The sequence below is a fragment of the Manis pentadactyla genome, chromosome 3, assembly GCF_030020395.1.
Source record: "Manis pentadactyla isolate mManPen7 chromosome 3, mManPen7.hap1, whole genome shotgun sequence".
Taxonomy (NCBI): domain Eukaryota; kingdom Metazoa; phylum Chordata; class Mammalia; order Pholidota; family Manidae; genus Manis; species Manis pentadactyla.
The window spans coordinates 38385546-38399813 of NC_080021.1; the positions used below are offsets into that span (position 1 = coordinate 38385546).

At 38.5% G+C, this 14268-nt stretch overlaps 1 protein-coding gene across 4 annotated transcripts in view; it reads left to right on the plus strand.

Annotated features, from left to right (window-relative positions):
- The first annotated feature begins 6106 nt into the window (after window positions 1–6106).
- The window catches only part of RRM2B (ribonucleotide reductase regulatory TP53 inducible subunit M2B), a 34060-nt gene continuing 25898 nt past the window's right edge, over window positions 6107–14268 (plus strand). For 2 of the 4 annotated variants that reach the window (XM_036876280.2, XM_036876282.2), the window contains exon 1: window positions 6107–6299. In XM_036876280.2, the coding sequence (XP_036732175.1) occupies window positions 6259–6299 (41 nt within the window). In that variant the 5' untranslated portion in view covers window positions 6107–6258. The other 2 variants (XM_036876279.2, XM_057497855.1) reach the window with 2 other exon arrangements.

The window sequence follows — 14268 nt, forward strand, 5'->3', positions numbered from 1 at the left end:
GCTTTTATTATATAACTTCTTCAGAAGACTGAACCATGTGATGCTCTCAGCTGTGCTGACACAATCCAAAATGATAATAGTGAAACTCACTGTATTACTTAAAATACACATGTTGTATTAGATTTGTGTAAATTAACCAAAGGTTATTTTACAAAGTGAGGCATTGGTTTTTATGTCTAAATGCTATTTCTGAATAAATGAAATAGTAATTAGATTAAGAGCTGATTATCATCAGTGTGTCTGAAAGATAAAATTTCTATATCACCTTAACTTCTGTATGCACATGATGGGACTGACAAACTAGATATGATTAAGACATTTGAAACCCTAATGGTGAACATATTTTTAATAGTTATTGAAAGAATGAAAATATTTAAAATATGCACAATGTCTTAAGTCTTCCTAAATCAAGATTTTTGGTTAAAATGCTTTTAGGAATATTAAAAGCAGAGTCTTTTTTTTTTTTTAAGTAAAGCATAAAATGGTTCTAAATGTAAAATAAAATCATATAAAATAAAGTTCTCTTTTGGTCTTGTTTAGTGATTAAATCTAATGGAATTGAAAACAAATTTAGGAAAAGAAGACCAAGAATGAACTTTACTGAGGGTTTTCAAAGTTTTGCTACTTTTACTTTTTTTCTCTAAATCATCCGAATATCAAGACTATCCAGTCTAATGGCTTAGTGGGGCAGACTTGAGAGGGATTTTTGAATATATGATTTCACTATTTAAGACTTGCCCTTACATACTTCTCTTCTAAAGTTAGGATTATTTCTATGCATTTAAAGGTTGGCAGGAATTTCTAGGTCTAAACAGAGATCTTCCCTTAAAGCAGTTCTCATGCTTCTATATGCATACGATTCTCTTGTAGATCTTAATGCAGAGTGTTAAACTTTGCTCATCCCCTCAGTCACATTCTGATTCAGTAAGTCTTAAGTGGAGTTCAGAAATCTTTTTTCTTAAAGCATTTAGAAATGCTTTTTAAGTTATGAAACATTGCACAAAGAGATTCCTTTTTTTTAGTGAATACAAATCCCCTTGTTGGTAACATCTCCAGAACCAAAATTTTCTCCCTATGTCCTATGGAAAATGATTAAGGTTAATCATCTCGTCCTGGTTTAAGTTTTTCCTCCCAGTAAAGGGCTTGCTTGACCAAGCCCTGATCAAGAACAAGACGAAGTATGCCCCTCTCTCATCACTTTCACCTCGCCATGTCAATCAGATGAGAAAAAGAAAGAAAAGGCAACCACATTGGAAAAGAAGTAAAAACTGTCACTATTTGCAGATGATATCATACTACATGTAGAAAATCCTAAAGAGTCTGCCAAAAACCTATTGGAACTAATACATAACTTCAGTAAAGTTATAGGATACAAATATACATAAATCTGTTTTATTTCTATCTATTAATAATGAACCATCAGAAAAATTTAAATACAATTTATAATTGCATCAAAAAGAATAAAATAACCTAGTAATAAGTTTAACCAAGCAGGTGAAAGACCTGTATGCTGAAAACTATCAGACATGATGGAAGAAACTGAAGACCAACACATAAATTGGAGCTATACTGTGCTGTTGGATTGGAAGAATTAATATTTTTTAAAGTGTTCATACTACCCAAAGCAACACAGAGACTCAATTCAATCCCTATCAAGATCTCAATGCCATTTTTCACAGAGATTAAATAATCCTATAATTTATATGAAGCCACAAAATCCCCAAATAGTCAAAGCAATATTGAGAAATACTGGAGGTATCACATTCCCTGATTTCAAACTATATTACAAAGGTGTAATAAAACAGCATGGTTACTGGCACAAAACAAACATGTAGATCAATGGAACAGAATAGGGAGTCCAGAAATAAACCTGCACTTAATTCGGTCAATTTTTGACAAGAGGAAGAATGTACAATGGGAAAAAGACAGTCTCTTCAATAAATGGTACTAGGGAAATTGGGCAGCTACAACCAAAAGAATAAAATGAGCATTCTTGAACTGTACAAGAATAAATTAAATGGATGAAAGACTTAAAATGTAAAAACTAGAAAAAAGCAAAAAGCTCTTTGACATTAGCAATATTTTTTTCACCTCATGCAAAGGCAAAACAAAAAATAAATGGGACTATATCAAATTAAAAAGCTTTTCCACACCAAAGGAAACCAACAAAATAAAAAAGCAACTTACTAAATGGGAGAAGATACTTGGAAGTGACATAACTGGTAAGAGATTTAACATCCAAAATGTATATAAAGAACTCACAAAACTATCAATCCAAATAATAAACAGGCAGAGAACAACATGTTTCCAAAGAACGTTCAGATGGCCAACAGACACATGAAAAGCTGCTCAACATCACTAATCAGGGAAATGCAAATCAAAACCACAGTGAGTTAACTGCCTCACACCTCTCAGAATGGCTATTACTGAAAAGGAAATAAATGTTGGCAAGGATGAGGAGAAAAGGAAATCTTGTGCACTTAGTGGGAATGCAAAATGAGGCAGCCATTATGGAAAACAGAATGGAGATTCCTCAAAAAATTAAAAACAGAACTACCATACTACCCAGCAATTCCATTTCTGGGTATTTATCCAGAGAAAATGAAAACACTAAAAAGAATATATGCCCCCATGTTCACTGCAGCATTATTTATCATCATATATATAGCAAGACATGGAAGCAACCTGAGTGCCCATCAATGGACAAATGAATAAAGTGGCACATATATACAACAAAATATTACTCAGCCATAAAAAGAATTAAATCTTGCCACTATGACAACATGGATGGACATAGAGGGTATTATGCTAAGTGAAGTAAGAGAGAAAGACAAATACTCCATAATTTCACTTAATATGTATAATCTAAAACACAAAACAACACTGGTGGCTACTAGAGGGGAGAGGGTAGGGAGATGGGCAAAATAGGGGAAGGGGATTTAAAAAAAGAAAGTTGTAATTAAGACACAGGGATACAGCATACAGAATAAGAAAAAAAAAAAGCTTGAACCTAAGACGTGAAACCATAAAACCGGAGGAAAACATTGGTGATAAGCTCCTTAACAGTCTTAGCGATGATTTTTTGGATCTAACACCAAAAGCAAAGGCAACAAAAGCAAAAACAAACATTAAACTAAAAACCTGCACAGCAAAGAAAACCAGCAAGAAAATGAAAATGCAACCTAATGAAAAGGAGAAAATATTTTCAGTGACATACATGGTAAGAGAACATCCAAAATGTATAAAGAACTCATACAACTGAACAGCAAAAGAAAAGAAACAAAGGACACTAATCCTATTCATCAAGGTTCCACTCTTATGACCTAATCACCTCCCAGAGGCCCTATCTCCTAATATCATCACTTTGGGCATTAGGTTTCAACATAGGAATTTTTTGGACACAAACATTCAGTCCACAGCAGAAGGGGAATAGGACTACACCTTTTGATGGAAGGATCATCAAGGTTCTGGAACAACATGTGGGGCTATTTTGGGAAAAAATAATATGCTACAGAGGTTATATGAAGACAAAATCCTCTTACTCCCAGAGGTCTTTCAGTTACACATTTATGTTTTGCATTTGTTCTCCCTAGTAACTAACAACCTTGAGGGAAACATACTTGCTGACTACTATACAGCAGGCACTGTTAGAAGCACTGTACAGTGTTTTGCTACATTAGTTAAGATTATTCAATTCTGCTGTTAACAATCGAAAGAAACTAAGTATGGGAGCAAAAAGCTTGTCAGAAGATTCATAAAATGTAAGTATAAATAGTAAACAAGTTACTAACCCATAAGGCATGTAAAAGAATAAATGAAACACATCTATGTTGAACATAGATAAAAATACTGGAACAAACGAGAGCATTACAGATAGAAAAGGTTGGAAGGATCAAGTAAATTTTAAATATTCACAAGAAAGGATCATGTGACTCATAGCCTGACAACTAATGTTACTCCTAAATCAGCCACGAGTTGGTGACATCCATTCTGGCCCCACACAGGCTCTTCCCAAGAAACAGATAAAACTCATAGCTGCTCAGCAGGCTAATCTGTGGCAAGTTACACCCATGACCAGGCCTACTTGCTCCTGCATCTCACTATAAGAGCAAGTGTGTTGGCTCTTCTTTTGTCTGCTGAGACCGCTTGCTTATCCTAATCTCTGGTTTTCATAACTATACCTTCAACCAGGTAGGCTGATGCAGAGAAGACAGGATATATAGGATATATGAATTGAGCAACAGTATGATTTGGACAGTAAGGTGCTTCCATTCTTTCCCCGCTTTATATCTTATCTTAAATGTAGGTTAACCCATCACTTTCCCTTTGATGTATGTTTTAAATTAATAAGCCGTGCAATTCAAGCAATTCAATTTGATCTGAGCCTTTCTATTCCATGGCCTCTAAGATGGCCTGATTCATAGTATACTTAGAAGCTACCATTGTAATTCCCTCCCCCCCCAAATAAGTGCTTTACAGTATTATTAATAATCTACACAACAATCTTATGAGTAAGGAATTATTATTCTCATCTTATAGGTGAGGAAACTGAGTCTCTGACTAAGCAATTTGTCCAAGGTAACACAGCTAATAAATGGCAGAGCTGGAATTCATTCCCATGCTGATATGCTCCAGGAGCCATGCACTTTTTCACTAAGCTCATCTTTGTAACTTCAATACCAAATACGATGCCTGACATATAGCTGACATTGTATAATTTTAAATGATAGAAACCTTGCTCTTAGTTCATTTGCCATGTGGCCTATGATTAAATATCTAACTTAAGGCTGTTTCCTCCTGGAATTAACTATTATTTAAAATTAATGAATGCAAAAAATTTTACTCAGCCCCTGACCCCTAGTAGTCACCTAAGAAAGGATCACTGTCATCCCCGACTAGGGCAGGTTTTTGAAAAAGCTTTCAACTTATTTTTTCCATCCTACTTTACCATACTTTACTCAGCTATCCACAGAACAGGTGCATGTTGTTCAAGGATTGACAGCTCCCTCCCTCCGTATTTCAGTTTCAAGCTGCTTAAACAAATCTTTCACCTCATTTTTATTTGTTAAACCAAACTTTTTTCATTCTGTTATAGTTATCTTTAGATAGTTCCCCTGAGAGATGGGTATTAGTTGTTAAACCGAATTATTGTGACCATCAGTAACCACTGCCTGCTGCATCACACAGGAGTATTTCCTCTCTATTACTTCAGCTTTTGGCCCTGAAAAGAACATTCAGCAGGGAGACTGTGGAATCTATTACTTTTTAGCTGGATAATCTTATTTATCCTGAGATTGAGTTTCTTCATCTGTAAGATGAAGAACATTGGCTATGTCTACCACACAGGGATGTTCTTAAGATTAAAGGAATCAATTCATATAAGGTGCTTAGTAGAGAGCCCCACACTTTGTAAGAGCTCAATAAATACTACTAAATGCTTAGTTTGTTGAAAATTTCAGAACTTTCACATTATTTTCCTGAATTTGGTCATTTTTCCCTTTCCTTCTCACTCTCAAGCCCACCTAAAACCCATTCACACACTTTCCTCCCAACCACTTCTTTTGGGTTGCTTAAATACAGCACAAGACAGCTTTTCCTCCTCATTAATATTTTAACGGTGCGGCTTTTCCCATCACCGCCTCACACACGAACAGCGCTTTCTCCTCTCAGCCCGGGGGCGGTTTCCCGCCACCTGCAGTCTCTCAGGACAGGCCCAGTTAGAGCCTGTCTACTGGCGGGGCGACGGCCAGCTGGGGAATCTCGTCCTGGAGGGGTGACCTGGCCTGTCCGGATCCTCCGGTACCAGGCGAGAGGAGCCCGGGGCTGGCGAGGCGGACGGGGCCGAAAGCCGCAGACCCAGCTTCCCAGGCCGCAGGCGGGGAAGCGAGACCAGAGAGCTCCGGGAGAGTCCCACGCCCGGGGGGCGAGAGGTGGGGGCCGGCGCGGAGGGCCGGAACGGGCGGGTCTCTGAGGCGGAATCGGGTGGGCGGAGTTGACCAAGGCCGAGAGGTGTTCAGGCTGCAGGCGGGAGGCGGGGCAGGCGCAGCGTTGTGGGCGGGGCCAGACGGAATAGGCGTGCCCCTGAGGTGGGGGTGGTGGGGTCAGGTCCGGCAGGCCAGAGTAGGAGGGGTCTCTGCCGCTGGGGCGGAGCGGACTCAGCGGACCGCCGGCCACCTGGGTACTGTTCCAGTTGGAGGTGGCCTGCGGCGCCCGGTTTCCTCAGCTTCCGTAGCTCTGGCGGAGTCTGCGCGATGGGCGATGCGGAAAGGCCGGAAGCGGCCAGGCCCGAGCAGGATGAGGTAAAATATTGCTGCCGTTTCCTCTCGTTTTCCACAGTTAACGTCTGGCACTCAGATTACAGGTTGCGGCGGGCACCTTGCAGGGTGCAGGACCGCTGTAGAAAATTTTACCTTTTGCTGTCGGAAACCCAGGGCGGCCCGGGCCGCAAGCCCTTGCCGCGACCTGGTTTCGACCGGGTGAGTACCAAGGAGGCAGTCCCCGAGGAAGGGTGAGGAGGGAGCCGGGTTTCTGCTCCACTGCTCAGCTCCGCAGCCACCCAAGGGCGACGCTGTGGGGCTTCAGGCCGGGGCGAGGCTCACCCCCTCCTTTATCCGCCCCGTTCTCTCCTCCCGCCCTTTCCTGCCTGGGAAAACCGAGGCGAGGATCCAGGACTGGTGGATCTACTGGAGAAATGCATCCCATCTCTGGGATGGTTAAAAGGAGTTGGAGGACGCGTGTGGAAATTGACACAGGTGTATGGGGTGGAGATGACAGGTAGAAGGGCGGCGGGAGATCCTCAACAAAAAAATCAGGTTAAGAGGCCAGATTTGTTCATACCAGGTTACTTACTTAATTGTGAATCTTTGGGGTATCACTTTATACAGTGAAAGTGATACCTCTCTCACAGAGGATTAAGAAAAATGCTTTATGCAAAGTGCCACGAAAGTTGTGGGTGCTTAATAAAACCTAAGAGAACATGTTCATCCTCTCTGCTTCTGTGATAATAGAAGTTCATAATCACCGTAAATAAACCGGGGTTTATTAGTTCAAGTTGTTGCTCTGTGATTTTCATATACTGTTATTTTGCAAATACTTCTAAACTGTGTACAAGAAGAAAACTTTTTGTATTCACCTTGAACCTGTTGCTGAGTGGTGTCTTTAAGAGTTTCAACTTAGAGACTCATGGTAGCCCTACCTTTCTTTAGAACAGACTTGAGATTTGATTTGGAGTTTACAAACATTTAATTACCAAGTTGTAAATATCCCTCAAACCTTCCCCTTTTGAAACAAATACCTTTAGTACCAATTTCCCCACTCAAATACAATTCAGGTCTTTCTGTTTGTGTTAATGGCACTAGGAATCATTAAGACTTAAGACCTAAAAGTCAGCTTTTATTTATTATCCTGTCTCAGTGACACAGGCCCATGAAGAAAGAGACAGAACTTCAGGTCTAGAATGAATTTTAGTGAGCATCTGGTCCAAAAGTTTTTAACTTGAGATGCACGCATGCCTTAAGCACTTTGTTTCCTTACATCATGGCAGAATCCTCCCCTTAACTGCTATTTTGTTTCTCACATATGATGGTCTGGCATGGGCCATCTACACCAGAATCACCTAGAGTACTTTGTAAAAAAAAAAAAAAAGTGAATTATTGGGCCTAAATCCCAGACACGGTGAATCAAAACCTCTTGGGATGGGTCCGGGACAAGCACTTGATGTGGTCTTGTACATATTTTAAGGAACACTGCCTTAAAATGTTCATAAATGGGCTTGAAAAGAATCTGTGAATCTCTTGAAGTTTATAGGTTTTGTATGTGCAGATGCTAATCTGAGAAACGGGCCCATAGTTTTAATCAGGTTCTCAAAGTTAACTGTCATTAATCTAACTGATAGTCCCCCTTTTCAAGGTAAGAAAGTTTGGGCCAGAAAAGATTAAATGACATATGCAGGACCACACAGCTCAGTAGCAAAGCTAGGTTTAAAGCCAAGTTCTTGGTCCTGGGCCAGTATCTGTTTTGGCTAATTTGTTGGGAACAGAAGAATGAAAATGAAAATGATACCTACAAATAATGTATGACTATGACAGCATCCAAATGTTCCACTGCACCAGGAGTAAAAGAGAGGTGAAGGCAAACAAACTGGTAGAATTGGGGCTGGATGGGAGGGAGGGCCGTGTAGAATGCCAGCCTAGATCAGGGCCATGTTGAGTGTTAGCTGGGGAATCTTGACTTAGATGGGTGCCCTGGCATGTCCTCTTGGAATGAGGTGATCAGAAACTGGAGGCACCATTCTTGAAGAGACAGTGGAATGTTGCCAAGGAATGCCTATGTGAAACTTTATTTCAGATTCTCATCATGTCATACCTGTGCAGCTACAACCCATTATTTTTCTCAACCTCCAGTTGTACCTGCTATTTAGTCCTGTTTATCACTGCTGAATTCATTCATTAAACCAGGTGTCCCTATGTCACTCTTCCCAAGTAAAAACTCAAAAGGTTCTCAATCCCCACCAAAACAATGCCCAGTTCTTTAGGCTGGCAAAGTCCTTTTGAAGCAGTTTTTTTATGCTACCCAACACATCTTAATTTAGGCTGCCATTTCCATCTCTGAGATTGACACCACAGTTGCTACCAAAATCTAGGTTTTTTTTTCCTTTTCCAATTGATCTTACACACGGATATCCAAAGAATCCTCCTAATGCCACCCTATTGATGTTAATTCATATTTTAAAACTCTCTATGACTGTCTATAGGAATGATTTTCAAACCATACCCACAGTGAATACCAGTCAGTACCTGGGGGTTGGGGCAAGTGGGGAGAGCTGGAGTATGAGCTCTCAGCACCCTGAAGATGTTCTAAAATATTTGGCCCACAAAATTAATTCCTAACTTTTTACCCTGATTGATATCCAGAGTGTGCATCCTTTATGGGATTCCTCCTCTATCCTCTGTGACCCTTTGCTTTATTCAAGTCAGATCACTTCTGCCATGCTTTTTAATTGTCCTGTGTCCATTTCAGTCAGTTTTAATGTCAGCTGGCACCTCTTGTTCATTCTGCCCGCCAATTTGGCATTCTCTAGGCTACATGCTCAGCTGTTCTACTGCATCGTACGTTCTCTCTGGCTAATCATGTCCATTCCTTTGACGACTTACTCGCTAGATCTCTACCAGTCCTCTGCGTTAGGGTTTTATTTTCAGCTGCTTACTGGAGTTCTTGAAACTGAACCCATTTTATTTTTTATTGACTAAGTTGACTTTTTAAAGACTTCGTGTTTGTAACTTTTTCTTGTGGCTTGGGTTGGTGGGGAGAGTTAATTCAAATTAAGGTTTTGTTAAACATCTAATGTGAGAAGCAAAAGTTTTTGTCTGATTTATTAACTTACTCTCCAGGTGCTGAGCACTTTCTGTGTGTCTCATATTTCTTGTTATGATCATGCAGTTGCTGGAAACCTCAAAGGCATCTTTAATTCTTCCTTGTCCCACTGCCCCAAATCCAAATTTTAGCAAGAATGATTAATTCTACTTGTGAATATCTCTTAAATCAGTCTTATAGATATGCTAGTTCAGGCAAGAGATGGGTAGTGTGATAATCGTTTGTTTTCTCCCCCTCCAGTCTCCCCTCTAATCTAGATGCATTTCTAGAAAAATGATCTTAAAACACAGATCTGATTATGTTTCTTAACTGGTCAAAAACTTTCAGTGGTTCCCATTAGTGTACATGATAGTTGCCAATGCTTAAGTGTTATATATCAAAGCAGACCCCTTTGGCCTGCTCTAAAATAAAAAACTTATTATCCATTTAATATTCAAAATAGACATACCCACCTCAACATCACATAAAGCTCAGAGATGGAGTACATATTTTAAAAGCTGAAAGTTAAATTTTTTTGCTTGTTTTATTTCATTTCATCAAAATGATTACTCAGAGGTTAAAAAAAAGTGTCAATAGTTTTATCAATATGACTATAGGAAAACAGTTATGGCAAAATTCATAAATATTTACATTCGAGGCCATCCAGTGGTTTTAATGCTGAGTACACTTTTGAAACAAAATCATAAATGCAATACTACTTGATAAAAACCACTTTTGCCCATTTGATTAATATTTTGCTTAATATATATAACATTACTTATAAAATCAATTAATGGAATTGTGAGGCTGTTCTGATGAACTTGTTTTGAATTAGGGGATGGATTATAGTAGGAGATTTATACCAGACTTAGCAAACAATTTCTTTGCAATTTAATAGAAGCCAATTTATTATGAGCCAATTCTGTGGATTTATCAATACTGGGAAATGTATGGATTCTAAAAGGTTTTAGAATGCATATGGCTAGTAGGCTACTCTCTGGTGCATCCACACACTTTTGTTCACACTGGCTGAGTTATACCTTACCAGATCAGTTGCCTTCTTTCCAATCCTATTAATAACAATTGTATTTGCATTGTAATTATTTTAATTTAATTAGACATGTAGATTAATAATACATGAGTATGAAGAAAGTTGTTTCTATGAAAGTTTATATTCAGAGCTTTGGAAAACTCAGTAAAGATGAGTTGTTAAAAACATTCTGTTGAAAAAGCATATGCAAAACAAGTATGAAAAGACTTGAGGAGAATCATACAAGAGATAACGATTTGGACCTCAGATTGCTCTACCTTAACTATGTTAAAACCAGAAAACATAGGTGCTGCCTGTGATGTATTTATGTCAGAAAGACTGGGACTCCAATTAGTAAGCCCAAATTAACAACAAAACACTGGCCTAAAATAGATTAGTAATTAAATGTAAGTGATGTTTTAAGTTAAATAGTTTAAGGCATATACCATTTTCTTATGATTCCCTACTTTAGCCAGTTTCAATTACCAGTTTGGATCACTTCAGATATGAGGGCTTCTGCTGTAATATTGTTCCTGTTAGTTTTGTTTTTTTCCTTTTTGTTTGGTTTTGAAAAAAAATTCTGGTTCATTTCTGAAAAATAGATACAAATAGTTACAGGATTTTTGTTCGTTTTTGTTTTTAAAGACATGACTTATTTTCCTTTTTATCAATCTCATGACATTCTACAGTTAAGCAGAGAAAGCTGAAGAAACTTTCATCTGAGGTCATCCAAAAAAACCCCAACAATCTGGAAACAAGTCCATGCACTGGTGATTTCCTTTCTGTAAAGCATAAGACATTTCTATTATTACTTTTTTAACCTTTTAAAATAGGTTAAAATTTCACTAATTTAGAGTGAAATTTTAATTTTTAAATTTCTAATGTTTGTTAGAAATGTCTAATGTTTAATATTTGAATGTTTGTGACATTAGAGGGACCACAGTTCTTCAGAACACATTTGGAAAAGTCATTGGGAAATGTTCTCTGCTGCCTTTCTGGTTTCATTTCCTTCCATTGTCCCTCACACACCATAAAATCCAGACGTAGAAAGTTTCTTCCAGGTCTTTAAAAATGTCATATGCTGTCATGCCTTTTTTCAGTTTTCTCTCCTAAAATACAGATTCTTAGTTCAGGTCCACAGAGGATACTCTGGAGTGCCTAGAGCTTTGGAATGTGTAACCCTCCTGACATCACATTAATGTATGTGTGGGTTTTTCTAAGCATCATGAAAATAAGCAATATGTCTTCTCTAGCCAGTTCAAAGGTTTATGTTGGGTAAGCCCCCCTCTCTTCACATTAAAAATCTTTCATAATACCTTCCTGATCCAGCTGCTTCTCTTAACAGGCCACATGTTATCAGAATGGGACAGGAAAAACGCATGTACAAATGACTTGCATTCTAATTTAAAGGTACTAGTCTTCAGCAGTTTTCATATATCCTGACATTGATCAAGTATTTATCAGCATTTAAGAATTCCATTTGGGGCCAGGTGCTTGGTTGCCAAAGGGTTACTTCTTATGATGCCCTTCCCAACGTTCAGTATGGCTCACATAGCCAGTATAGTGAACGTAAAGAATTCCAGCTTGGAATGTATAGGTGTACTCCAGTGACGAAATACATAACAAAAAGAAAAATGCAGTATCATGCCAAAATGCTACATAGTGATGATAAGAGCACAATCTAGAAGAACTCGAGAAAGAACAATGTGGGCCAAGACAAGTTTGATTATATCCATTGATTGTAGACCTCTGCCTTTTAAATTGGGCTTTAAGCCTTTCCAAAAGTTCTCTCATTATTTCATGAATGAAAGTTCCTTTAAGGCAGCCATAGAAAGTATTGGTTGGTCAAATAATTAACCACTATACTAGTTGTTTTCATCAGTTCTTTGAATGGAGGGACTGTTAAAAACCAACCAGGAACATCCCAACAGTCACTAATACCACAATAACAATTTTAAAAGTACATAGCACTTGAGAGTTTGTTAGATAGTTTTACTTATGTTAGCTCCTCTGGTCTATAGCATTCCTTTGAAATAAACATGGCAAGTACTATTATCTTTAATTTAGAGATCATGATGCTTAGATTAAATGACTTGCCTGAATACATAGGTAACACTGTATACTTATTGTAAGATAAATTCTAGTGTAAGATAAATTTTAACCGAAATAAGCAGGCAACGAGAGGCAACAAAGGGCCAGGCAGTTTATTTGAGTGCAATTCCCAGGTGATGTTCCTCGGTCTGAAACACAGGCCGGGGAAGTCACCCCTGGTCAGGGAGGTGGGGGCTTATAAGGGATTAGGAGGGGGAGGGGTGGGCAAGCTATCCTAGGGGGCGTGGAGAGGTATGATTGGCTAAAGGTGACCTAATAGACAACTAGAAACTTTTTTTCCTTCCAAGAGGGAGGAGGCTGACATCTGGGTCTTAGTTGGCATGTCAGAAGGATGGAATTCAGGAAGAGCTGTCCCCTTTCCATATAAGGCACGGACCTTGGGGTCTGGTCTGTTCTCCTTTTATGGTATCTCTCTGTTCTGTTTGCACACTCTTGTTTTTCCTTCCTCCAGCCTAACACTTATTAACACAATTTACTATGTAATGAAGAGTCTGGAATAAAATATAGTCATTTGGTTCACACCAAGTTCTGCTGTAGAAGTAGAAATCTCCGAAATGCTGATTTTTCAATCTTATTTTTACTGCCACATCATTCATATCATGATGATGTGATCATCATGAAACACATCACCATCCACATGTTTCATGACCTTATTATATATAATGATTTTAACCTAGGTAAGAGAAAGGGGAAGGCTAATGCATTTTGAGAAAATATTACTCTGTAGATTTTGAAACTTGCACCAGTTAACAATCACTGCTCTAAACCTTATTGGTTTGGCTTCAGATCACCTTGATTCTTTCAACTCTATTTACAAGGTAATTCTTTTTCTTTTTCTTTTTTCCCTACAATCAAATGTGGTTGTTTCTTTCCCAACTCATTTTGCTGATTATATCAATAGCATTTCTTAAATTTGCTTAGCAGGGGAGAGAGTAGTGTACATTCTCTTTAGCCTTTGTTCATCTCACTGTTTTGAATTCTGCATTTTAGATGTAGGGTGACTTGACTCTAGCTGCTCTCCATGCATTCAGAGATGTAGCTTAAACAAGGCTCTGAGTTAAAAAATATCTCAGTTCTAATCTTATTCATGCCACTTACTAGTTGTGGGATCCTAAATATATTATTTACAACCTTCAAGACTTAGTTTCCTGACACATAAAATGGGAATCTATTACTATTTGGCTGAATTGTACAGATTTAGTGGAGTAATGCATATAAAGCATTTATGTGACAGCTCAACAGCAGACCCAGAGGCCCTGCTTTTAGGTATACCTCCTGTTCTAGAACCTGTAACTGCAGTGTCTCAGTATCTTAACAGTCTTTTGAGATTGCAAGTGCTCAAGGGCAAAACAAAAAAACTTGACACCTTCCATTTAAAAATGTGCTCAAATACTTGTGGAATGAATATCAACTGAGTGCTAAGTACTTTGCTAGGCTCTAGAGATTCCACAAGAGTAAAGTTGCCTTATATTCTAAGGAAGCATAATCCAGAGGAGACTATACACAAATAACAGGAAGTTGAGTTGCAGCGAAGCTATGTGCTGTGTTTGGGACTTAATACAGGCCTTTGGGGTAATGGGAGGGGGGACGTGAGGACACTCAGAGAAGGCTTCATTTAAGTGGCTGTTAGGTTATCTCACTGATGTATTGTGGTCTTATGTTAAATTTAAAAACTCTAAAGGCATCCAGTAATCTGAGAACAGGATAAGAGAAATTAGCAGACATTCACTTAACTTAGCTAATGTTTATTGACATTATGCTTGACATAGTACAAT